Source organism: Acartia tonsa, chromosome 6 (assembly GCF_053477335.1).
Source record: "Acartia tonsa isolate MP-2025a chromosome 6, ASM5347733v1, whole genome shotgun sequence".
Classification (NCBI taxonomy): Eukaryota; Metazoa; Arthropoda; class Copepoda; order Calanoida; family Acartiidae; genus Acartia; species Acartia tonsa.
In genome coordinates, this window is record NC_137265.1 from 22,260,829 (window position 1) to 22,288,071 (window position 27,243).

The window sequence follows — 27,243 nt, forward strand, 5'->3', positions numbered from 1 at the left end:
GTATAAAATGGCTGTAATAGAAGAATTACCCGACGACTGCGGCAGCTGCAAGGGGTGTGGAAAGATTGCCACCACCAAATGTACAGGATGCAAGGAGGTCAGTTTTGATTTGGGGGAAGGAGGAGACTTTTAATTGGTCCCCAAAATTGAAAGTAATCTGTCATGCATAGGCTTAAAAACTTTTGGGTCTTTTATTTAGGACACTGAGGGTTTGCACAATGAACAAAGTGGGTTGACAGTGCCAAACTTTTATAAATAATTAGGGGTACCCAAAGTTTTATAATCATGTTATCGTTTACATAGACCCAAAAACGTTGTGTTCTTTTATTGAATTTTGATTTAATGAAGGGGTAGTTTTATATATAATTTTTGGATACTAATATAGATTTATCGTCCATTTTCTTATCCCTAAATATCCATGTAAATATTAAAAAATAAAGATATGTTTCCACCTTAAAAATTAAATAATTTGTCAGTCTTGCCAAGAAAGAGATTTATTGCCCCAACATCTGTGTTTTAATGTTTCCTTCAGACCCAGGGATTTAGGGATTAGACAATCCTTATAATAAAGTAACAGGATCTGTGTCTGTATGTGTGTACCGTAGGATCTCGCTAACCACTTAACTGATATGGTTCTCCTTTATAGGGTATCCCAAAAAGATAAATCGCCCATACAAAAAAAACTGTTTTTTTTCTTTTTAAAACTAAAATTGAAAGTCCCCTCCCCCATAAAGTGCCCGTAGAGGCCTCTAGGGGGTGAAGCCTAAAACCATCCTAAAACTGAAATCTAAAAATAAATTAGCCTAAAACAATCCCTACACTAATGTGAAGTCTCCCTAGAAGTCAATCAATTTAGTAGCTATAAAAATCGTAAGCTACAAACAAAATAAAACCTTACTGCTTTATATAACAGGATTATTAATTTTGGAGAAAAAGGGATGTATATGATACAAAGCACCATTAGCTTCCTTCTTTCTAAGTCAACCAATGATTGTTACAAAACACAACAGATTTTTTCTTGGAAATCTCGGAACATTATTAGGTACGTTATAAAAGACACTAGTGGCTTCGCCCCTAGCCTCTAGGGGCTTTGCCCCAAGAGATGGTAAAAAAGTGTAAGGTGAAATTTGTAAAAAAAAAAATAATAAGAAGGACCTAGGAAAGCTTCTACAAAGGAAATATTCCACAAAGGAAATCTTCTACAAAGGAAATCTTCCACAAAGGAAATCTTCTACAAAGGACCAAGGATATTTCCTACAAAAAAAAAAAAAAAAAAAAAAAAAAAAAATGAGGGGATTTTTTTTGTTTTTGGGGGGGTTGGGGGAGTCCCAATGCACCCCCCAAGAAAATAGCTTAAAACCACCACAGGACCAATAGGTAGATACCCTGAAGAGTAGAATCCGATCGGTTCAGTGGTTACCGAGATCTTAAGGGACAGACAGACGGAAAGACATCAAGCTACTTTGTATTATAGATAAAACTTTGCTGTAATATTATGCTACTAGCGACTTCGCCCCTAGCCTCTAGGGGCTACGCCCTATATAGTTATGGGAAGTCAACACTCCTTAATAGAAATATTCAAAAAAAATTATTCTTTGTTTAATTACTCTGTGGTAAAATTAAACCCAGGTTGTGCGCTTTACGCACAAAAATTTTAATTTGTACAAATTAAACCCAAAAATTTCAATTCGTAAAAATTAAACCTAGGTTGTTCACATACACAAAAATTAAAATTTAACAAAAAAAAATATTTAAATTTTTTTTTGTTTTGGGGGGGAGGATTCATGGGGGCTTTGCCCCATATTGCAGTGGGGTTCCCCCACCCCAATTTGATCAGCAGTTACTGAGATTTTACTAAAAATGTAAAAAAAAAATTTTTGGGGGGTGGGTTTTTTTTATTTTTGGGGGGGGGTTAGGCGTGTCCCACCCCCCAAGAAAATAGCCTAAAACCACCACAGGACCAGTAGGTATATTCCCTGAAGAGTAGAATCCGATCGGTTCAGTGGTTACCGAGATCTTAAGGGACAGACAGACGGACAGACATCAAGCTACTTTGTATTATAGATTAAAAGACTGAAGGAATATGGTTTAACGATAGCCTGATATCTAGTTGCCGAATGTGTACGCAGTTTCCTGGGTGTTTCCTCATCCTCGCTCAATATTTACTACTAGCTACAAATCTTCAAACTTCCCTTAAAAAAATCAAATTTGAATGTGTAAACGATTTATACAATATACATTATAAATTTGAATTTTTTAAATTTTGATTTTTTTTTTTTGAAGTTTGAAGCTTTTTTAGCTAGTAGTAAATATTGAGCTAGGATGAGGAAACACTCAGGAAACTGCGTACACATTCCACGGTTGATTTTTTATTAAATGAATAAGTTAGGGTACAATGTTTGGCACTTTCAATATAAGTAAATGATAATAACAAAGCCACAGAATACGATAATACCTTCAGAAAAATCGATGAAAATAGTTTTCATACTAAATTTTGTTTTTTTATATTTTTTTCTAAAATGTCATGACAGAAGATGTAAAATGTCGTCTTAGTTTTTTGAAAGGATTAATCTTCTCTGAAATCTAAATTATCAAAATATTTTTTTTGGTAAATGATTATACGATATATGTCAAACATTTTATCAAAAAGAAATATTTAAAATTGTGAGGTAGAAACCTGAATAATTTTTCTTGTGGAAATAGCTTTCTGCAAATGTTGATAAACATATGTCTGCTAGCATTAAGATGTTTGTACTGCCAATACACGTTGGGTTTTATTTAAATAATTTTTTTAAAATGTTCTTTTTTTTACCTCGTATACTAATAACGAAAATCTGATTCACTTATAGTCGGAAATTCATTATGAAACAGGGGACATGCACAAAATTTTTGAGCTCTGATCAAATAGGAGCTGAGATAATAGGGGGGCAGGCGACCGACTGATAAGTGTTAAATAGAAGTTGATTGAATATTGGTTGGAAAAGGTGATCATTAACCACCCCCACCCCCCCACCCCCCCAATCGACTAAGACTCGCCTACGGCCCGATCTTTTAGGATTGCTTTGTAATTCACATTTTTGAAAGTCTTTCAACAGTATACACAGCAAATTCTCTCTTTTTTAACTAACTTTCCGAACAATATACCTAAAGCATTTGAATTAACAAAGGATATGCTAATATTTTTACCATTCAAGTTTATTTAATATTCTAATAAATAGCGCAACCCTCCAAGTTATGGCTACTTTTCATGAACATATGATCTAAAGAATAAGCTCTGACGCAATGTCATGTAAGGATATTATAATATTCATTAAAAAAATTGTTATTTTTGCATATATGTTACATTTTACAGTGTTTTGTGGCTCAAAAGAAAGACAATTAAAATTTATTTCATATTATATAGACAGTTTAAATTGCATAAGATAACCTAGAAATAGTAAAAAAGTCCCTTTCTTTTTTTGTCGTAAAACAGAAATTAACAAAGATTTTTATTAAAAAACACCTTAGTGTAAAAATTAAAAATTCTAAATATGGTCACAAAAAGATTCAATTAGTTTATTAAATGTTTCATTTTCAGCAAATGACGATTAATCTCTATTACAAAGAATAAAGTGTAAAAAGATATTCTCGTTTTAATTTTAAGCAACTTAAAATGCATTTTAATACCTTTTAATGATTTATTTTTTAAAACATCATTTTATAAAATGTTATTGATTTTTAAAGTTTTATATTAGAATGTTTTTAAATTTTGTTAACATTTTGTTTTAAATGTAGAAAATTGGTAATTCTAAACATTCAAAAAATGATTTTATTAAATTTTCATCACTTAAATTGCATGTTTGATGAAATTTTCAACTGATAATACAAGAAAAATCGTTTAAGTTTTATTATATTTTACTTTGAAATGTTAAAAAATATAATTATTGTCAAAAATGTGGAAGTTATACTTTCCTCAAAAAAAGACCTAAAACATGCAAATTAACACGTGTAATGAGATTTTTTTTCTTTCAGGTTTAATTTTAAGTAATTATTGATATTTTTTGTAAAAAGGATTTTATATAAAAAGTTTTAAAACTCGAGTTATGTAGTGGTTCTAAAAAAGGTTGCGAATTTATGCAATTTTCTTGCAAAAAAAATTTTCTAGGATTTTAAAAATAGCATAGGGTGTTATTAGACGTACTTACAGATACAATTGCTAAGTCATTTTGGCCAAACACTAAAATAAAGTTTTGACATCTGAGGGACCATACGTGATTCGGCAACTAGATATCAGGCTATCGGTTTAACTTTATTAAAGTGTTTTTGTAAATGGACAAAATTTTATCTCAATTTATAAAAGTGTATTTATATTTAGAAATATAACCTAACAATATAATATTATACCCAGTGGCATGGGTTTTCTTAGAAGGTATATTTCTTGAGAGGGTTAAAAAGGCAGCTAAAAATGGCAGCTCATTCTTATTTTACTTTTAGGGGGGGTGTTGACACCCTCCTTCTGATAGCTTACGATTATCTATGAAAAAGATACACAGAAAACTTCTTAAAAATAAAAAAAAGCACATTCTTAGTTTAATGATAGAAGGATATATATGCAAGTGATAGATAATTTAAATTTAAATACAATGGCATTAATTGGTGACAGCTTCTATATTATACTTCATTCATTTTGTCTAATTTATTTGGACGATTTTTTTGTAGTTTTGTATGAAATTAAAATGTCTGTAGTTTTGAAATGGTTTCCAGAGGGCAACTTAGCTGGAAACTTTTGACTTGTCATTTATCAATTTGTCTACTATATTTATACATTCTAGATGTTTTATATTATTTTTAGCAAATACTACCTAAGGAAACTAGAGGCCCTTGCAATATGGGATGAGGAAGCAGTGTCACAATTTACAATTTTTAAAAGGCAAAAAAGGGGTGTCATTTTTATAGAGGTGATTTCTGCTTGGAACGTTGTGTTACCCTACCCAAAAATAGTTAAAACCTTTCCTTGACCAAAAAGTAACTTAAATGTATAGAGGACCAATATCTTTTTAGCGGTTTGTGACATCCTTCGGTATACACAGACAGACACACACAAAGACAGACAGTCACCCTATTTCTTTTATAAAAGGATCTGACAATTTGTTATTCCCTTCATTTATAATATTAATGCTTAGCTTAACATGGACATTTTTAATTGCCCTTCCTTTCTAAAAAAAATTTTAACAATTGTTTAAAACTTATTTCTAACGTTATTGAGGTACATAATTTTCTACTTTGGAAACTCTGCTGTAATAATCTGACTTTATAAAAATGGTAAAAGAAAATATTAAAACAAGGATGTCAATTTCCAAGTTCAATTCAGAAATATTCATGTTTTATTTTGATATTTTTTTCTGTTTTCCATAAATGACAAGAATAAAGAAATATTTTTTTAAATTACATAATACATTTCCATCAGGATGCTGTGAGTATTGGTGCAAAAAATGGGGACATGATTCCAGTGACGTCATATTTTTCTTTCCCGAAAAAGGGAAGGGGGGAAGAAAATCTCTTCAAAAGAGATGGGGAAAACCCCCTTTTCTCCCATCTCTTTTTTTCTTCCCCCCTTCCCTTTTTCGGGAAAGAAAAATATGACGTCACTGGAATCATGTCCCCATTTTTGCACCAATACTCACAGCATCTTCCATCAGACAATTTTAAATTTAACGCTAAAATGAACCAATCATATGTCTCCTTATAAAAATACCAGCGAATTATTGGATACCGAGATATTTACACCGAGATACGGGATTGGTCCATTTTAGCGGCAAATTGCTTAATTAAAAAAATTTAAAGTTGTGTCATTTAAACTTATATTGTACTATTTTAGCAACTATAATAAAGAAAGTATGTGCTATAGAAAACTTACCACAAGGACGTCCAAGCTTTTTATTCTGGGGAGTTGGGGAGAAATCTAGTAGTTCGGACTACGGCGACCCAAAATTTGTTAATGAGGGGGATCATAATATTTATTTTTCTAAAATACTTAAAAAATTACAAAAGTACAAGGACTTTTTGCTTTGTTTATTGTAAACTATAGAAAATCTGCGCTCTCAACAAAAAAAGGAAGACAGGAGGAATTTATCCTTACACAAGCAGTTTCAAATTGCTTTAATGAAATTTCCTAAATTCCTTTTTTTCCATTTTCCATCTTGTGGTATAAATTAAATATGTGTATATATATAGCGGCACAGGAATTTCTAAACAAACTGGATGGTTGGGTACTGTTTAAATTTGAAATTTCTTAAACAATGTTTTAGTTAAAACATTTATATCTTGATTTTTTTAATGTTTTTTTTTCCTGAAACAGCTCAGCAACAAAGAAGATTAAAGTATTTTAACGATAGGACTTCAATCTAAAAAATAGCATAAAACTATCTCAGGACCTATATAAAACTTTTATAAAAGGAGAACTCAATCTGTTCTGTTTTTATCAAACTATAAAGCTACATACAAAAAAATCTTACTTCATTAAATAATTGGATTAAATAGATTGTCGTATTCACGAATGACAATGGAAATTATAAAATAGTTTAGTAAATAATGCAAAGTAAGCTTACATATTTACATTCTTTAGGAGGGGGGAGGGGGGAGATTAAAACCTTTTTTGGTCATTTGTGTCTTTGTCAATATGTGATGGGTTCAATAACCGTCCAAATTGTGTTTTGTCTGAAAAAAAACTGCTTTTACTGTAAGACAAAATTATAAAACAATCTTATCAACGTATGTAGGATAAATATTTTCAAATTAAAATATAAAGTTTCCTTTAAAATGAATATAGATAATTGAGAAATGTTAGTAAACAATATACGTAGATTTAGATAGAAACAGGGGTAAGACCATGTAATGTATTACATTTGGTTAACAAATTATATTTGTAAAAGTTGTACAGAAAGCATGTATTATCCTAAATTTTAATACATTTTCATTTGATATAAAAAGTATTAACATTTGTTTTTTAAAGCTTATATAAGTAACTTTTCTGTTGAACCGTTATTCTTTAAAAAAATGGATACACATTGATTAAGCTACCTTTTTTCTAGTCCTAATTGTACATTAATAGAAGTACCATCTTACCCAAGACTTTAACCTTACTACATTTTGAGTAGGAGAATGTAGAGATTGAACCCGACACCTCCAAGACAGCAAAATGCCGAAGCGCTGGAAAATTTCATGTGTGACGTCATAAAAATATGTCTAAAAAGGTGGGATGAGAGAGGAGAAGTGGGAAAGGAAACCCCTAAAAAAAGATGGATTTAGACGTTTTTTTATGGCGTCACGCATGACACTTTGCTTCCGAAAGGGCAAATGAACTGTGGATTCTTAACAATACAAATATTGAACTATTTCTTAGACATTCTAGAATTTGGTTTTGGAATCAGAATAAATGTTTCTAACCAACCAATATTGAACCAATCTATAGATGAGAGCCCCAATAAAACAAACATTTGAAATTTATTTGTATAAATAGTATATCTTCTTTCAATATTTCATGTTGGTTATAAGATGTATAAGTGTACTTTAACATTGTACTACTAATAAAAAACTATCAAAAGCTTTGCGACAGTCAAAAATACACAAATAACGCCTTTTCAGAATCTCTTCAATACCTCCTGACGTCATCCAATACCAATGACCAATACATAGACTAAATTACCAATGACAGGCCATTATACATTTGAATTGACCAATAGTAGGGCAGTATAAATTACTTTTTTATAGGCACTATAAGAAAATTCACCAAATTACTATTATACGATTAGATATGTAGTTCAATTCTATTATGAAAAAAAATATCAATGTACAAAATGAAAGTGTATGTTTTTTTGCGGCTCTAACCAGATTGAAATGGAATCCGTTTATTCAGACAATATATTCAATTCTCTCTTCCCTAGATTTTAGACAAAATATTTTCATCTCAACCCCCCCCCCCTCACAAATATCTTGGGGGCGGGGGGAGCAATATTTTGCCTCTCTTTCTAGTTCTCTGTCCGTTTCATTCCCAAGAGAATAGAAATTCCACATTTTCCCTTGAATATTTTACAAAGATATTGTTCTCCTCATATTAAAATATCTTGCATTTTAAACAAAACTGCTTGCGGCCATTATACTTGAACTAAACACAAAAGCTAATAAGAAGAATATTTTCCTGTCTTTTAGAAATAAAGATTATAATCGCATAATAAATGACAATATAGTTCTTTACAGTAATTTTTTCTGTTTACACTAAAAGGTCTTTAAAGCAGATTTTTAGTAATTTAGATACCTAACTAAGATAAAAAAAAAAAACTACTAATTTGGTAGATTTACATTATTAGAGAAACTTTTTGAGACTTTTTTAATTTCAAACAGCCAATGGCGGTTTGAGTCCTTAATCTTTGGGAGGAAGAATCATTGTTCTTTAATTGTTACTTTTATATTTAATCTTTCTGGGAGGGGTGTTGAAACTTTCAAATTGGGTAATGGTTTAAATTGTGGCAGTACTGTCCTAATGTTAGTGTGTATTCGTTTCCACAAAGTGTTTCATATTAGCAAAAAACACAATAACAATTGAATAAGATAAGCGTGTTTAAGTAATAATGAACACTGGGGGTGCTTTCATCCCCCTGTGAAGACACAACCCAATCTTTCCCGATTTTGTATAATTTTTACGGAACACGATTCCAGTGACGTCATATTTTTCTTTCCCGAAAAAGGGAAGGGGGGAAGAAAAAAAGAGATGGGAGAAAAGGGGTTTTCCCCATATCTTTTGAAGAGATTTTCTTCCCCCCTTCCCTTTTTCAGGAAAGAAAAATATGACGTCACTGGAATCGTGTTCCGTAAAAATTATACAAAATCGGGAAAGATTGGGTTGTGTCCCCTGTGAAATTTGAGGGTTGGGATGCACTAATTATCGGCCCCCCTACACTCCTCTACATTACACTTGACAAGGGTCTATATAAACCTGATCTACCCCTTTTTTTAGTTTAAGGGGGGTTACAAAACTTCCGAATGCGCTTCGCGCAATACCCTTGCACGACACTATTAATAACAGTAAAGCAAAGGTGAACAGTCAATTTATGTTGTTGTAATAATCTGTATTTTTATGATAAGATACATGTGTGGAATCATATGCACACTTTTAATGTATTCTTATGTTAAATTATCTCTTACAAAGCTCCCGACTACCCCCCCCCCCCCTTCTGACTATCTGTAGCTCTTTTCATAGATATGATACTGAAAGTAAGAAAAATAAATTTTGAAATTGTTTTAGTGATTTTGAAAAAAATCTTGGTACTATTTTACTGTCATTATTAGATTAGAGTTCGTGGTAGATGCGTTGTTTGTTTATAAACATACAATTTAAATGGGAAAATAGTTATTAATACTATACTAATAACTGATTTGAAGGCCTATTTGTTTCTATAAACTCATTTTTGAGTATCGATGTCTATTTTCAAGTTTTACAAACATTGATGTAATCCATTTTAAAACTTTAACTTTGTACTCCTTGACAGTAACTCCCTCTGTCTATGTATAATCTTTGGTTGTGTATTCAATTCCACAGATTATCATATAGTCAGCCATTACTACAATGCTATTAACTATCAATTTCTGAATGTTTTCCAAGGGTAGGAGGAGACGTTGGAATGTAGATTACCTGGTATTTTAAGACTCATTCGTTTGCCTAAAAAATGTGGTACCATTATTAAGACTTTATTAGTTGGTACAACTTGCAGTGTTTAAACTTTTTTACTTAAAAGTTTTCTTCTACAGAAGGGTTATTATGTTTATCATCATGGGGATGTGATTTTTTTGCCATTATCTGAATACCTAAAAGCCCTTTCAAGCCTCTAGGGGCTTTTCCCCAAGAGGTTTGATCAACCTATTTTTGTTTAGATTGAAAAAGAAAAAAAAATTTGGAGGGGGTGGTATTCGACCCCCATTATTAAATTTTAGTTTTAACAAGAATTTTTGTTTGTGGGGGGGGGGAGTATTTTTCATTTTTGGGAGTTGGGGGTGTCCCACCCTCCAAGAAAATAGCTTAAAACCATCACAGGACCAGTAGGTATATTCCTTGAAGAGTAATGCCTTATCGGTTCAGTGGTTACTGAGATCTTAAGCTTCAGACAGACATCGTACTACTTTGTATTATAGATAACAGGAAGGATTGATTAGGACATACAAGTGAAAATATACGGAAGTGAAGACACACCATAATCTTAATATATGTTAATCTTAGCTTAGTCCTGCGCACATTACAAAGATAACTATTTATTATTCACATTTTGTAATTGAGCTTTTTCAAAAGTTTCCGTTCAAATTCTAAATTAAAATCTACTAAAAGTACGTTTAATTTAAATAAACCATAGCATCTATGGGCTCTTTATCCGAAGGGGAAATGCTGTGCTTGAAAAAAAGCTTAAAGCCATATAAAAGCTTAAAACTAAAACTTAAATAGCCTAAAACCACCCCAGGTCCTATGTTGGCTTACTTAAAAAAGAAAACTTAAGAGATCTTAAGAATCATACAAAAACCTTCATTATTTTATATATTAGGATGTATAACTAGCGGCTAGGGGCACCTGTTTGAAGGGAGGAAGGGTTATTATTTTCCTGGTACAATTTCTCTTGAACCATACCAGTTTAGCGGTTATTCAGATCCTTCGCTATACACACTCAAAGATAAAGGGACATGCTGTTAATTTAATATAGGGATATCTACTATAAAGCATTAAATAAAAGTGATGGTGGCTGACATTAAACTTTTACAAGTTTTAGAGGGAAGTTTTTATTAATATATACATTTTCTATTTTAGGTTTACTATTGTGGAAAAATCTGCCAGAGAAAACATTGGAAAATTCATCGTCCAGAATGTAAATCATTAGCTTATAAGGTATATATTAAGAATGGATATTGTTACAGATCCTTGCATACCCTAATAAAATGTTTCTCCCAGCTGGTTAAAATAACGATACCCCCATCCAAATTATAATTTACCCCATTCCCTCCACTGACCTTGCAGGAACTTATTGGACAATATCTGAGGACTATATTTGCAACCTAAATTGACGACAAAAATTCACCTGTCACAATATCTACGTATTCTATATCTATTTTACTAAGAAATATACTTCGAGGATTTTTGATTTTTAAGAAATTCTATAAAATTAATACAAATTTGAACAAGGTGGATTCCACATTTTCTACAACAACTTAATCAATTACTTCCAGGAAAGCTTTTTATCTGTCCTTTTAAAGTTTAGGATATTTAATTAGATGAGAAATAACTATGAATAAGACCAAAATTAACAATAACCATATTATTCTTGACATGAAGATAGACCGACGCGACAGCAACTTACGAAGACGAAGAAATGCGCTCAATGTGACGTCATAAAAATGAGGGATTATCCATCTCTATTTTACGGCTTTTCTTTCTCACTCCTCCTCTCCTCATCCCTAATTTTTATGACGTCAGAATTTTTTTCGTCTTCGAAACTTACATTTAAGAAATGTTTGAAATGTTTAGATTTGTGCTTCAGCTGAACTTGGAAACTATGTGGTTGCTAGCAGAGATATTAAGGTAAATATAAAATATTAAAGTTGGTAACTGTGTTGAATATTGTAAAGTATGTAAAAAAAAAAGTTGACAGCCCTGTTGTTGTAATCACATGTGAACAGCTGGCATCCTCGTTACATTTCACTTATAAATGACCCTGTAAAGTGCCACGTTTCAGTTATAAGTTGACAACCACTATCTTTAATAGTTGACAATCCTGTTGTAGTTGTCAACCCTTATTGTAACATTATATTTATAAGTTGATAACCCTGTTGAATTTGATATATATAGAGTTGTTGGCAACCAAGTTTTGTTTAAGCTACATGTGTGTAACATCGATGTCTTAACCATGACACTTTGGTTAAGTGTTACTTCCGAATTTGCGGGAAGTTCTAGAGATCTAAGTCTTTCGGACAAAACCCCCAACACCAGGAACCATCAAGTTTCAACAGCAGGTTTGAGTATAGATTTATTGAAATTAATTTCGATCTTGATAAACACAAAGCTTCCTCGAAAAGAGAATAAGACAATCGAAGTTAAGAGTTGAAAAACCCCTATTTTTTAACCTACAAGTTTTAGTATTCTGGTTTCAGTGTGCAACATTTCAACTAAAAGTTTTCAACAATGATGGATTTGAGATATAAATAGTTGGTGGCAACTCCCTCTTGTTTAAGCTTCAAGTCTGCAACAATAAAAACCCTCCTGTAATTAAAATATAAATAAAAGTTGGCAACTCATATTTTTTAATCTACAAGTTTTTAACATTATAGTTAAAAGTTGACAACCCTTTTGCAGTTGTACTAAAAATAAAATTTGGCAACCCTCTTTTTGTTTAAGCTACAAGTGTGCAACATTCTAGTTGAAAGTGGACAACTCTGTTGAAGTTAAGATAGAAATAAAAGTCCGCAGCCCCTTATTGTTTAAGCAAAAATATTGATGAAATTACCTTTATCATTTCAGTGTACAACAATTCAATTGATAACCCTGTTGGAGTGTAGATATATTATAAATTATTGTTGGCAACCACTTCTTGTTTATGCTACAAGTGTGCAACATTGTAGTTAAAAGTTGAAACTCTTATTCCTTGTTTAAAAGTTTAAATAAGAATGCACTAAGCAACTACTAGATCTTAAATGCATTGATTACATAAAAATAGAATGTTAATAAAGTATCTTTTCTTCAATTAAATATTAAAAATGTCGCTTTTAGTCTTATGTCAAAATGTACGGCAGCTATAAACCACATTCTGATGTGTTTATGACACAGAATAGCAAATTAAATATAAAAAAAAATCATTAAAAACAAAATCATAGCCTCCCTTCACTTTTATTCTAAAAAAATTTTTTTCAAATTCATAGAAAACGTTAGTAAAGGAACTATTGGGTGTTTTGTAAGTTTTCTTTACATATAAAAAAATATACATATTTAAAGAGTAGCTGCGCTCCAAAAGAAAGATGTAATCTATGGATTTCTTGGTCGAAGAGCAGTGCATTTCATTTGCTTTCAAGCAATGAAAACCATCATTCAAGGGAATAAGCATTAAGAAATAATCAAGGATGATTACTGATCAGATCGAATTGTAGTAGAAGCTTTTGAGACATTTAATCACACAAATGACTGTAATAAATTGAGTATTGTGTATAACCTATAACATTTTTATTACAAGTATAATGAATATTTTAATATAAATATAGAAGTATTCTAAATTGTAGCATAACAATCTACCTACCTTTTTGAAGCTCTTTAAGTGCCTATAAAAATGACCCCATTCAATACAAATAACCAATGATAAGCCAATACACAGACTAAATTACCAATGACAGGCAAGTATACATTTTAAATTACCAATGGTAGGCTAGTATGACGTCATTTTTTATTGGCACTATAAAAAACTTCTATCTTTTTTATTACACGGGTCCCTAATTTAAAGGCAAATAAGTTGGCAAAAGCATTCTTCATTCCAATTATATTGTTGTTTAAATTTATACCTTTAAACAATTTTATTTAAACAATTGTAAAAATGATTATAAGTTGTCCATCTTTTCCCTGAAGAAAGCAAGAAGAATACATGTTTGTAATTGTAAAACAAACCCACACACACACACACACACACACACACACACATTCACACACGAATACACGAACAAACTGATGCACTGCTTTTATTTTGAAACAAAGATATAAACGCATATTTATTTAGTCCCCGTGTTGTTTAATTTAACTTTTGCTACCATTTTCATCTGGAATGAGCAAACTTAGATAAATAACAGGAAGGCAGGGGACATTGGGATGTTTACTGCAATAGTCCCCAAAGTTTCATAATAGCTTTTTTCATATTCGTTGGCTTACCGACTTTTGGGACTCCTGAATTTTGATTGGTTGGTTCATTCAATTTGTTGTCCAGACGTTTCAATCACAAATTGTAATCTACAAAAGGGGTAATTATGTGTATCATAATTTATTTATCGTCCTTAGTCTTATCCCTTTAAATTCTGGATAAACAATCATTTCATTGTTTCACTGTTTTAGAAAAAAGGTGTAGTTACTCTATAAGTGTTTGTGTCTGTTTGTCATTTGTTTCCTTCATTCTGCCTGTAATGCATAACTATTAAACTTTGTAGTTTTATTCTTTCTTTGTTTCTAATTCTTTCCTTTTTTCTCGTATTCATACGAATCCGGTGGATAGGAACCGGTTCTCATCCATACGAACAAACTATGTCTAGCATCGTATTATATCCAGCTTTCTACGAATATAAAATGTACAATCAAAAGATTAAAACCAGTTTTTTTAGCCGGTTCCTTCGGCACCTCGGGGCTAAAAAAATTAGTTTTAATCTTTTAATTGTACATTCTATATCCGCGGAAAGCCGTTTATAATACGATGCGAGAAATAACTCACTTTATTTCTCTTTTTCTCTTTCTTTCTTTTTCTTTTTCTGTATGTTACTCGAAGCTATCTAGGATAACTAGTAAATTAACACAAAGCAGACAATCAACTCTGAATGCAGTTCATTTGGCTGTCAGTTAAAACTGGAGTTAGTTGTGACCCTGAAGGGAAAGGGCAAAAATCCCTTTTTTTCTTTACTCTTACTTCACGCATCTTATATAGCAGAAGTATGTAGAAGGGAATTTTACCAGGGACAGGGTGGACATTGGGCTGTTAATTACACTATTCTCCAAAGTTTTCAAATTAACGTTATCATATTTGTTAGCTTAACAACTTTAATTACTTCATTGATGTATTGGTTGGTTCCTTAAGTTTAGTGTCCAAACAGAAGGTGTAATTTTGTGTATAACCAATGCAAATGTACATTAATTTATCTGCAATTGCCTTATCCCTTTAGATTCCTGCATTTTTACACTCTTAAGAGTATATATAGAAATGAATTGCCTTGCAACTAAAAACTTTTTTCATCCTTGTTTTATTAGCATCAACTTTGTTGCCAATTTTCTTTGTTAATCCAAAGTACACAGAAAACATCTTTGCTCAACTCTGTTTAGGTTTTCCAGAGTTCAGAAGTTGCTAGCCAGCTGCCAATTTACTGCCAAATAACGGCTTTTGAAAAAAAAATTCTTTGAAAAAGAATATCAGAATTTTGAATTTCTGATACTTCAAAGTTCAATGAAATATTTCAGAACTTCAATAAAAAAGACTATTTGTAGAATTTAGGAAATGATCCATAGGTGATAAATATCATTTATCCTTATATTAAAGTAATAAGGATGTATGTCTGTTTGTGTATATGTCTCTCTTAAGCTTAGAACTTTAAAAATACCTTTCCTAACAAAACAATTTTACACTAAAATTGAAAGGCCTCTAGTGGCTTAGCCGATAGTACAGTATATAAACAACAATTTGATGCGAAAATGGGAGCAAATATTTTTTTTATTTATTTAGGCCGGAGAGACTATTTTTGTGGACAACCCTTTGGTAGTGGGGCCTTCCTCAGTGACTGCACCCGTCTGTTTGGCATGCTACACTCCTGTTGATGGATCTTACAAGTAAGTGTTATATTTAGAGCACAATCACCCCGTTAAACAGGGGCATAATGTGTGACTACATGTTGATTGTATTATCTAATATGTAGATATAATGGAATGGACGAATATTTTTTTTAAATAAACAAGAAATATTAATACTGTTTACTTGTATTTAATATAGGTATTTTTAATTGTAGCAAAGATTTGCAACTTTAACTTTTATGTTATTCCGATTATTTGTCATATAAGCATTCAAGCATTCTATGAGATTTTTCAGGGAGGGAGGGTACATTAAACTGCAAGTTTCACTCACCGTCACCTAAAGGTTTATAACAACGTTACTTGGGGAAATTTTATTTTATTTTGGCTCGTGGGTTCAAAACTAATATTGTCAAAGCTTTTCAATAACAAAACTGGTTTCAATCTTAAATCTTTGTTTTATTTTAATATCAGTCTATAATACGATGCAATAAAAAACTATTCTTTAATTGTTTAGGTGTCCTAAGTCAGGGTGGCCGCTGTGTGGTCCAACCTGTGCCAAGAAGGTGGAACACAATCCAGAGGTTATCATTCCTGCTCAGGTATCATTATATTTTTAAAATTCCCCCAATGTAAAAAAGGACCTAAGGTCCTCTTGAACACTGGTCTCCAAATAGGTTGTCTGTCTGTCGGTCAAATCTTGTAAATCGTTATTTGTTAAAGTAGTTGGATTATATATTTCGTATACGAACCGTTTTTTTCATTTAAGACAACATAAGAATTCTAAAATCTTATATCTGTTAATTCTATGATATTTATACGTAGTCTATCGATATGTTTTTGTATGAAAAATAATTCTATATATTTCTGTTTTTAATATAATTGAAGTCATATTGATTATTACACATTCCAAATTCTATTTAAAAGAATTTCATAAAAATAATATAAAATTATTGATTTAGTGTGAGGCCCAGTTTGAGATCGAGTCCTTCAACGAGCCCTGCTATCTGTACGAGTGTATAATTGTTATGAGAGCTCTGCTCCTACAGAAAACAGCTCCTCAGAAGTATAAGGCTCTTATGTCCATGCAGGTTGGTTGCAAACGAAAATGGATACATGATACGTGGATATTGTGCCAGGGGAATTTTTGTCGTTAATTTAGGTTGCTAATATAGTCCTCATAAAGTGGTCAACATATTAGAGGAGAATATGGGGTAAAGTCGAAAGGGGTGGGTGGATAGGGATATCGTTTTATTAGCCAGCTTATAGAAACCTTCAAGACATGAAAAAATATCCACGTATTTTATATCAATTAAATCGAAGAATTTCATTTTTATTCTACGGTTGTTTATTTTACATAAAATTGATTTTTCAAAGAAGAACGATGAAATACTTGTTAAATAAGAATAGAAAAAAGGAGATAAATAAGAGAATATTTTATTACCTAAAGAAAAAAGTAAGTTGGGTAAGGTCCTGTTAAAAAAAAATCTTTAACGTCTTTTATTTCTATCCTTAAACTAAATATACCGATAAGCTAAAACATAAGTACAACTTGCAATTAGATATAAAAAATCCACCATCATACAATTTTATTTTATTATAATTTTTTAGAGCCATATTGAAGAGAGAAAGGGCACCAAGATTTGGGACGCTGTCCAAGAAAGGATTGTTGATGTTATGAAGAAAACTTTTGGAATTATGGTTTTTGAGGTGAGTCTTTAATAAGTAGGGGATATTTAAATGTAAATTACATTGGTACCCAAAGTTTTATAACTAAAACGTTTTTGTCCTTGACTTGTTAATTGGTACTTTCCAAACTATTAACGTCCAAGATTTTCCACATGTAATTTATAATACAGAAATTTTCAATTATTTACAGAAAGGGTAATTTTTTTATCATAAATACCCAAGAACAGAATTTGTTCTTTTCATTTGTGAAAATCATACTTAAAATTGTTGAATTTTGATATTCTTTTTACATTAAAGTTCTATTGCAAGTCAGAGTTACACATTATAAATAGATTTAAGCAAAGCATTTGACAGTTGTGGCCGTTGAATTCTTAAGAAGATTATTTGTTTGTAGATTTGCAACAACTATTGAAATGAAACCGCCCACCATCTCCTGCAATTCTAATTAATGAATGGTTTTTAGGCAATTTGTCCTGAGTTTGATTTTTCTGATGAAACAATTCAGAAGATTGCTGGTATAATGGATACTAATAAAAAGGAGATTAGACTTGCCTATGCTGATGTAGAGGTTAGTATAACTGGTTTCATAAACAATAATAATGTAGATATTACTATTGCTGGTATAATGGATACTAATAAAAAGGAGATTAGACTTGCCTATGCTGATGTAGAGGTTAGTATTACTGGTTTCATAAACAATAATAATGTAGATATTACTATTGCTGGTATTATGGATACTAATAAAAAGGAGATTAGACTTGCCTATGCTGATGTAGAGGTATGTGTTACTAATTTCATAAACAATAATAATGTAGATATTACTATTGCTGGTATAATGGATACTAGTAAAAAGGAGATTAGACTTGCCTATGCTGATGTAGAGGTTAGTATTACTGGTTTCATAAACAATAATAATGTAGATATTACTATTGCTGGTATTATAGATACTAATAAAAAGGAGATTAGACTTGCCTATGCTGATGTAGAGGTTAGAATTACTGGTTTTATAGACAATAATAATGTAGATATTACTATTGCTGGTATTATAGATACTAATAAAAAGGAGATTAAACTTGCCTATGCTGATGTAGAGGTTAGTATTACTGGTTTCATAAACAATAATAATGTAGATATTACTATTGCTGGTATTATAGATACTAATAAAAAGGACTTAACAGTTATAAATCTATCTCAACCATAACATTTATAAATTAGTAACTACTGCTGCTTCATAACGAAATATATTTCAAAGAAAAAAATCTTCATTATCAATCGCATCTGTAATAGAAAACAACAACATAAATAAATGAAAAAAAGCATTAAGAATTTTACAAAAATAGTCAAAATGTTAAAATATATCATAAAAAATAAAATTTTAAATTCACAGCTACTGTTTAGATCTTTACTTGAACACAACGATGCTGTGAGTATTGGTTTAAAAAATATGACGTAACAAAAAAAATTAGCCAATGAGAGTCCACTACGCATGCCGCCATTGGTCAACACCGGCCTCTCATTGGCTAATTTTTTTTGTTACGTCATATTTTTTAAACCAATACTCACAGCATCATCTTTACTTGAACACAACCAAACAACAAATAAAGGAGAAGCGGTCAAACTGGCTGTGTAATGAGAGAGAGAAAGGGAAGGGTATATAGTTTGATGAAACAATAATAATTTTAATAAAAAGGAGATTAGACTTGCCTATGCTGATGTAGAGGTTAGTATTACTGGTTTCATAGACAATAATAATGTAGATATATCTGTTGCTGGTATTATCGATACTAATAAAAAGGAGATTAAACTTGCCTATGCTGATGTAGAGGTTAGTATTACTGGTTTCATAGACAATAATAATGTAGATATATCTGTTGCTGGTATTATGGATACTAATAAAAAGGAGATTAAACTTGCCTATGCTGATGTAGAGGTTAGTATTACTGGTTTCATAGACAATAATAATGTAGATATATCTGTTGCTGGTATTATGGATACTAATAAAAAGGAGATTAAACTTGCCTATGCTGATGTAGAGGTTAGTATTACAAGTTTCATAGACAATAATAATATAGATTTCATAGGATTGCTGATGTTATCAACACAATAGTAATTAGTTGTTTTAAATCTGTATTCAAAACATTAGGTATACCTTTCTATATCATAAGTTAAACAATATTATGGTTAGGTAAGCAAATAGAGATGATACTCTAAAGATATACTCTCTAAATCAGCCAATAGTAGAACAGTGGAGCATTGTGGACATCTCATTGGTTGAAATGTGTACATATTCAGGGATAAAGGCAATTTTAGTATACTATACACATTTGAAGATAAATCAACTGTGTGGAAATACAACTACAGTTTTTTACTTATACTTATTTTTTTTGTTTAAAAATCTATTATTTTGTATGTAACTGTAACATATTTTAGGCTCTGTATCCTATTTCCTGCTTGATGGAGCATAGTTGTCAACCAAATGTTAAACTTAACTTCTCCAAAAACTTTAAGGTAAATCTATATACAAAAGGTATGGTAAAAAGTTGGTAAAAAATATTTAAGGCACAATTTTTTATTTATTTTCTAGATATACTTATAATTATGAAATAGTATTTTTTTGTTTATTCATGAATTTTTTCCTAACCATCTAATTTATGGTATAGAAATAAACTTTGTAAAAAATCTTTGCTTTAAATATAATGTCTCCTATTTTAGATTACAGTTACTGCTGGTAAAAATATTAGAGAAGGAGAACATTTGGCTACCATGTATACTCATGCTCTTTGGGGAACTATTGCAAGGTAAATTTGTCCAAGAATATTTGGCTACTATGTATACGCATGCTCTGTGGGGAACTATTGCCAGGTAAATTTGTCAAGGAATATTTGGCTACTATGAATACCCATGCTCTGTGGGGAACTATTACCAGGTAAATTAGTCCAGGAATATTTGGCTACTATGTATACTCATGCTCTGTGGGGAACTATTGCCAGGTAAATTTGTCCAGGAATATTTGGCTACCATGTATACTCATGCTCTGTGGGGAACTATTGCCAGGTAAATTTGTCCAGGAATATTTGGCTACTATGTATACTCATGCTCTGTGGGGAACTATTGCAAGGTAAATTTGTCCAGGAATATTTGACTACTATGTATACGCATGCTCTGTGGGAAACTATTGCCAGGTAAATTTGTCAAGGAATATTTGACTACCTTGTATACGCATGCTCTGTTGGGAACTATTGCCAGGTATATTTGGCTACCATGTATACCATTACATATGCTCTCTAAGGAACTATTGCCAGGTAAATTTGTATTGGAATATTTGGCTACCACATAAGCAGAAGACATGAAACACCTGATATTTAATTTTTGAAATACAAGAATTCGGCACATAAATTGGAGCTGCCTCTTTTCTGCTATTTATTAGAAATTAATATTCTGCTTTAATTTTGTTAACAGGGTTAATCATATCAATATAAACCTAATTAAAATAACACAAATTTTATAATTATTTTTTAATCTTAAAATAGAAATTCAAATAGTTTTTAAACATTGCATTAAGCTTTTTTAATATATTTTAATATGAATTTAGGCGTGACCATTTAAATATCAGCAAGAGATTCTGGTGTGCTTGCAAACGTTGTGCTGATCCTACTGGTAAATGAACTTTTTTTACATAACATTATGAAAATAAGCAGTATGGTTGTCTGCAGGTTTTTTGTCTCTTACAATCTCATTAGCAGATTACCAGTATTAAATGGCATTATAACTTTGATTAAATCTTATTGGTTTTGGTTTGATTGGGTTCCAATCTAGCTTTGTCCAATTTTTCAGCCAATAAGTTTAAACTACATGTGGTGCAATTTTGCTTATCAAAATTGTAGTATAATTTATCGCCCATTGTCTTATTCCTTAAGATCCCTGGGTATAATTTTAAAATATTTTGTAAATAACCTTTTTAATGGTAGAACGTCAGTTACTTAAGATCCCTTAAACGACTAAATCGATTAGGTTTTACTTTTAAATAAGAACTATTAAGTAGGATAAAAGCTTACCAAAGTAGCAACTATAATATTTTTCTAGAATTTGGAACCAACTTTTCAACCATCCTGGATGATGGTCACCCCATGCTCCCAGAGGATCCTCTCAATGCCGACTCTGACTGGGTCTGCAAGGAAACAGGTATTGTCAATCAATCAACACAAATCAATAAAGATATATATTTTAGGTAAAGATTCAATTCGTATATCTATTTTGTTATAGTTTTTTAGCTACTCTATAAATGGGAGGTAGTATCACTCTTTTTTTATTTTTTTTTAATTGCATGATTTTTTAAATTTAGTTACTCCCTTTATATCTAAAAAGCAAAAGTGTGAAGCAGCTTCTATAAAATATGATGTCATCAAAATGACCAATGATCGGCAGTTATACATTCTACCATGTGAATATCCATGTTTTAGATAGATATATATAAAAAAAAATTTGTTGTACTTCATAGTAAAAAGTAGGCGAAGAGGATCAAAAGAGCCTATGATTTTAAAGTTTTCAAGTAAAAATCCTGGTTTTCTTCTTCGTGAAATAGATTAATAATAAGTATATGTAGATTTAGAAAGTGAAAACCTACTTTGCTCAGTGATCTATTTAACTTTAGCTTTCATGACTAAGCTGCTACAAGCTTTAGCTGTTTTTGTAGAAGATATTTGAAAAATATGATGAGCTTTCCTCGAATTAATTAGTTTTTAAAACACCTTTATAGATAAAAATTTTCTTACATTGATATATTCATAGCTCATTGATCCAAGATTTCCCTAATATAAGTTGAATATCCACACATATTTCCTAATAGTATTTGAATATCTACAAAAAGTTACCTATAGTAGATGAATAACCACAAATAGTTTCCTATAGTTGTCGAATATCTAAACATAGTTTCCTATAGTAGTTGAGTATCCACACTTTTTCTTAATTGTAGTTCATATCCACAATAGTTTCCTATAGGTATGTTCATTATAGATTAAATTTATGCATGTTATAATTATCCTTTTTATTTAAACCTAGCATGAGAACTTCAGTAATGAAAAGGTCAATCTTATACTACGTAGTTTTACTATAACAAAAGTCAGAAAGATTGTACAACTTGAATTGAACTTAAATCCTTTATTGCGACCTTTTACGTTTATTTTTAATGTTTTAGTTAGTTTATCATTAAAAGATATAAAATTTAAAATCTCGCTTTTGACCAGTTGAACAAAATGTACTTACTGTATTTTTTTAATCATTTCACTTAAGAGATAATAGGGTCGTTGCTAAGATAGCTAAACTTTTTAAGATATCTTCTACCTTTATTCTAAATTTTTAAGTTTCCAGAAAGAGGATTATAGAATCTAAATAAAATCAATTATGCTTCAAATATCTCCACCATTTAAAATAACCATTACTAATTATTTTGCATGTACCTTTAACAAATTACCATGTATAGCATTTTTTTGGACAGCAGGACGCAGAATAGATTCGATTTTGTCCAAATAAAGATAAATATTTATTGTAGAAAAAGTGTGAGCAAACCAAATTTATTTCAGTTGCTATATCCTTCTATAGTTTCCAGAACAATATTTATAATAAAAGCAAAATGTTACAAAATAATCTTAATATTAATTTTAATTTTCAGGGAAGAGAAAAACTGCTTATGATGTAAAGATAGAGTTGTCTGTTATTGGTAAAGAAATTGAAGTTCTTATGGATAAGGGTTCCATTGATGACTTTGAAGAGTTTATTGAGTCAAAGAAGAAGGTAAAACTAAATATTTTGTACTGGGCTTTATGTGATTTTTTTTGAAAAATTAAGGGCATTATCCCTACACATAAAAGGTTTTAATTTCAGAATTCAGATTTGCTTTGTTTATAATATACCTACCTACTAAGTTTACATACGCTACTTAATTTAATTTAATTTAATTTAATTTGATTTGAATTTGAGAAATTTTAAGTACTTTTCTTTTAAAAAGTTGATGGAGAAATAAACAATGAAAGGTGGGTACGAAAGAGGAAAATTAAAGGATTTGGATTTGTTTGACTGATTAAAATCATTTAAACCTTTGAAATAGTTAAAATATAACGTCCCTTGTATTTTTCTTTTTCTATGGTTGTGGATAATGTAACTTAGAATTAATTTTAAAACCTAAAATAGAAATATTAGTACTAAATTGCGGTGTAAAAGATATATATTTATGACGAGCAACTACATTACTGCTGTAAACATATATCAACTAACAACTGCGATTCTAATAATTATTTCATTCAAAATTCAGGTGTTACACACAAACCACTACCACATGGTAACAGTTAAACATCAGCTGCTACAGATGTACGGCCGTACAGAAGGATATCTTATCCAGGTAATTATAGGGTTTCTCTCGCTCTTTTTCTTTTTCTAAATGTATTTTTATCATTCAATTAGCTACGCTGCGAACAGCTTAAAACCTTCTCAAGACTTAAATATCAAATAAAATAGCCTAAAACACTCCGATGACCTTGAGATTTAAAACTTAATAGTTTTTAGTAATTATCAAAATGTTAAGCTTTAGACGAAAAACCTTATAACTTTAAACATATAACAGGATATGACAGAGGAACAGCTGCAGAGAAAGATTCAGCTGTGCAAAGAAAATCTCAGTGTCCTGGAAAAACTGGATCCTAACATGATCAGGTAATTTAAACATATATAGGGACAAATTCTGTTGTCCTTTTTCTTTGCCATAAAAAAAAAACGAGCGAGGTCTCACACAGCCCGGGCCTGAAAAACCCAGTAATAGGGGATTTTAATTTCCCGCCTTATTTTAAATGTCTCAATGTTAATTTTTGGGGTTGAACACCCTGAACAGCGCTAATAATCATTATAGATAGAATTTTTAGACTGCTTTGTTATTTTGTGCCAAAATATTCAAATATTTTTGAAAAAATATGTTGAGTTTTTAAAAAACTGATTGAAATGCTCAAAAATAGTAATTTATAAAAAAAAACTTACTAAAATAGACATTTTATTATTATTTATTATTACTGAAGCATACATGTTGGAGGGTGACGCAAATTTCAGCTCTCAGACATAGTGATTTTAGAAAAATTTATCTTGATATCATAGCGAATCAAATAATTTTGCAAGCCTAAAATAGTATATCAAATAGCAAAAACTAAGATCTTAAATTTGTGTCAACCTTCCAACATTTCGTATGACCGCGTACGACCGCGAGAAATGGCATGTTATTAAACTCATTATTATCCCCTTTACCCTACCTTAAAATCCAATTTGAGGGCAATTTTAAGCCGGAATAATTTACCTTGAAATTGGTGGGAATCCCAAAATATGAACTTTAAATCCTATTACTGGCTTTTTGAAGCGGGGTATTTGAATGCTACCCTAAAAAAACATATTAGGGGATCTGTATTCCAATGAAGAGTGGAAGAAATATGGTTATAACTAAAATTAAATTATATATTATACTAATGATTTTAGCCCTAGCTCCTAGAGGCTGAAAGATATAGGGAATGATAGAAAATAACCTAAAATAACTCAAAGACCTAAATTTAAAATTTCATAGCCTTAATACATTCTGGGATACCTGCGAACTTGTGAAGCTTTCTTAAAAGGGAGAACTCAATCGGTTCTGTAGTTATTGAAATCTCAAGCTAAATTCTAATACTAATACTTGACAGAGTTAAAAAAAACCTTACTAATTTATTTAATAGGATTAATAATTTAGGAATTTCAGATCTTCAAATCTTAATAACTAATTTTATTTTGTAGATTAGAGATTTACGCGGCTGCATCTCACTATGAACTCCACCTTCCCCTTCTACAGGTATAAATTTATATAACTAGAATTAATAGCAGTTTGATATTAACATAGCATTTGATATAATCAAACTTGAAATTAGATTTATTGGAGAGGCAGGAGACATTAAACTATAAATTACACTTTGGGCATCTTTATTACAATTTGATAGGTTGTGTCAAACACGATAAGCGTCATAACTTTTCAACCAATAGTTTTAATCTACATATGGAGTAATTGATGTACATCAATTTATTGTCCATTGTCTTCTCCCTTAAGATCATCAGAGAGGCTTCAGAAATTAACTTTAATCTACGAGAAATAAAAGTTATTGTAACCTTCTTTTGATAATCTTAACATTTGTTTTCAGATTGCCAAGAGAAAGTGGGAAACCGGAAAGTTATCCACTGAAGATTTCAGGTAGAATTTTTACCAGTGCAGTGTTATAGGCAAATAATTGCAATTATGCAAGATTTCACATATTAATGTTTGATGTTAGGTTAGGTTAAGTAAGTCAAGATTAGAGTTATGTAAGGACAAACCCCATGCAGTGGTTAGTTTGCCAAAAGTTTACGCACCCTGGTTAGATTTATTTTGTGGATTCAATAGCCTGCAGAATATTTATACTTCCAGAGTCGCCCATTTAAACTTATAATAAAGTCGTTGTAAGACGAGACTCTTAGATTATAAGTGCTAAGTATTGTATTAAAATGTTTATAGGTAATACCTGTTTTTGGAACAAGGCAATCACTATTGCTATTGATGTCATTCGCCTCTGGTAACATTTGCGTCTCTTGTAGCCTTGACTTGAAATCCTAACAAAATAATTTGAGAAGCTTTTTATAGTACCAATTAAGAATAACGTCATACTGGCCTACCATTGATCAATTAAAATGTATACTGTCCAATTATTAATTAATTAAAATGTATACTGGCCAACCATAAATGAATGTATACTGGCCTACCATCGGTAAATTAGCCTATCTTTGTTATTTGGACTGTATGAAGTCATTGTTTATAGGCACTATAAAGATCTTCATTAATCGAAAACGTACACATTGATATACCCCAGTAGCTCGAAAAAAAACTTTAATATATTATAGAGCTGCACTAGAGGAGCCATACAAATGTGTGACAACATGCATTGAACTGCTTCAGAAGGAGGTCAATGAAATGCTTCCAGAGGGACAACTTTTGTTACAGGTATACACATTTTATACAAACACATAACAAATTCCTTTATAATAGTTATAGGATATGTTTCTGTGTGTGACATGGTTCTCCTTTACAAAGATTATTTAAATTCTTTTTGGGGAGGGTACATTACTATATATACCCTCCCAAGAAAAAAAGTATTACCCCACCCTCTCATTTTTTTCTTTTTAAAATTAAAATAAGAATTTGAAGGTGGACTAACAACCCCTTTCTTCAAATGGACCTAAACACCTCTAGAAGCGTGGAACCTAAGAAATAAATTAAAATACATAGCTGCTTTGTATAAAAAATATTGAAAACTTAAATCAAACTTAACCTTACCTAACATAGGATTAGTATTTCCTTCGTTACTAGTGTAATTTTTTTTTACTAAACTGAACATTTTTCAGGCTAAGGATACTTTGGAGCAACTAGAAGGATTTATGAAGACTGTTGGCTGTCAAATGTAAAATTGCTATGCTACTTTAGGATATTTATATTCTTGTTACTGTTATAATAAGTAATTTTCATTATTAATTAGTGTATATACTTATCTGTTTTATAAGTTAAACTAAATATCTTATTTAATGGGTAAGCATATTTTTTTTGTAAATTTACTCTTATAGATATGTACAGTGTGTTTTTTTTTATGAGAACTTTTTTGAAAGCAATTTTACCCCACTTATAGTTATCAGAATTTAATGGTTAATGGCTTATTTTCTTCGTTTTTTAAGGGAAATTATGAAACAACCAAAAAAATTACAGTTTTTGTTGAAAAAGTACAGTAAAGTTGAAAATTAAAAACTTAGGTGTCAACATCTAAAAATGGTTTTAGCGCATTTTTCTTATGTTCAAATATTCTACCTTTTGCAAGAATGGCTGCAAAACGCTTCAAAGTTGAGATATAGAGCTATAAATTTATACAGATACTATTGGGGACATGTACTAGAATAGTTCAAAGTTTGAAGGCCATATCTCAATCAGGGAGAAAGAACTGGCCCCC

The 27,243-nt window shown here is 30.8% G+C and overlaps 1 protein-coding gene across 1 annotated transcript; it reads left to right on the forward strand.

The window, feature by feature from the left end:
* LOC145322110 (SET domain-containing protein SmydA-8-like) lies at positions 1-26,859 on the forward strand. Its single transcript, XM_080163893.1, has 19 exons — positions 1-97; positions 10,826-10,903; positions 11,540-11,593; positions 15,468-15,571; positions 16,047-16,131; positions 16,492-16,620; positions 17,141-17,239; positions 17,682-17,786; positions 19,649-19,726; positions 19,931-20,016; positions 20,811-20,875; positions 21,302-21,400; positions 22,887-23,008; positions 23,526-23,612; positions 23,835-23,923; positions 25,019-25,073; positions 25,417-25,466; positions 26,150-26,249; positions 26,651-26,859. The coding sequence occupies exons 1-19, from the start codon at positions 8-10 to the stop codon at positions 26,708-26,710; spliced, it is 1,635 nt and encodes a 544-aa protein (XP_080020019.1). The 5' UTR covers positions 1-7; the 3' UTR covers positions 26,711-26,859.
* The last annotated feature ends 384 nt before the right edge of the window (positions 26,860-27,243 follow it).

What these genes read in the sequence shown, in the direction of transcription:
- LOC145322110 (XM_080163893.1), top strand. Translation starts at nt 8, where the DNA reads ATGGCTGTAATAGAAGAATTACCCGACGACTGCGGCAGCTGCAAGGGG. An exon ending in AATGTACAGGATGCAAGGAG is followed by an intron (nt 98 to 10,825) that starts GTCAGTTTTGAT and finishes TTTCTATTTTAG; the next exon opens with GTTTACTATTGTGGAAAAAT. An exon ending in TTGCCTATGCTGATGTAGAG is followed by an intron (nt 17,787 to 19,648) that starts GTTAGTATAACT and finishes AACATATTTTAG; the next exon opens with GCTCTGTATCCTATTTCCTG.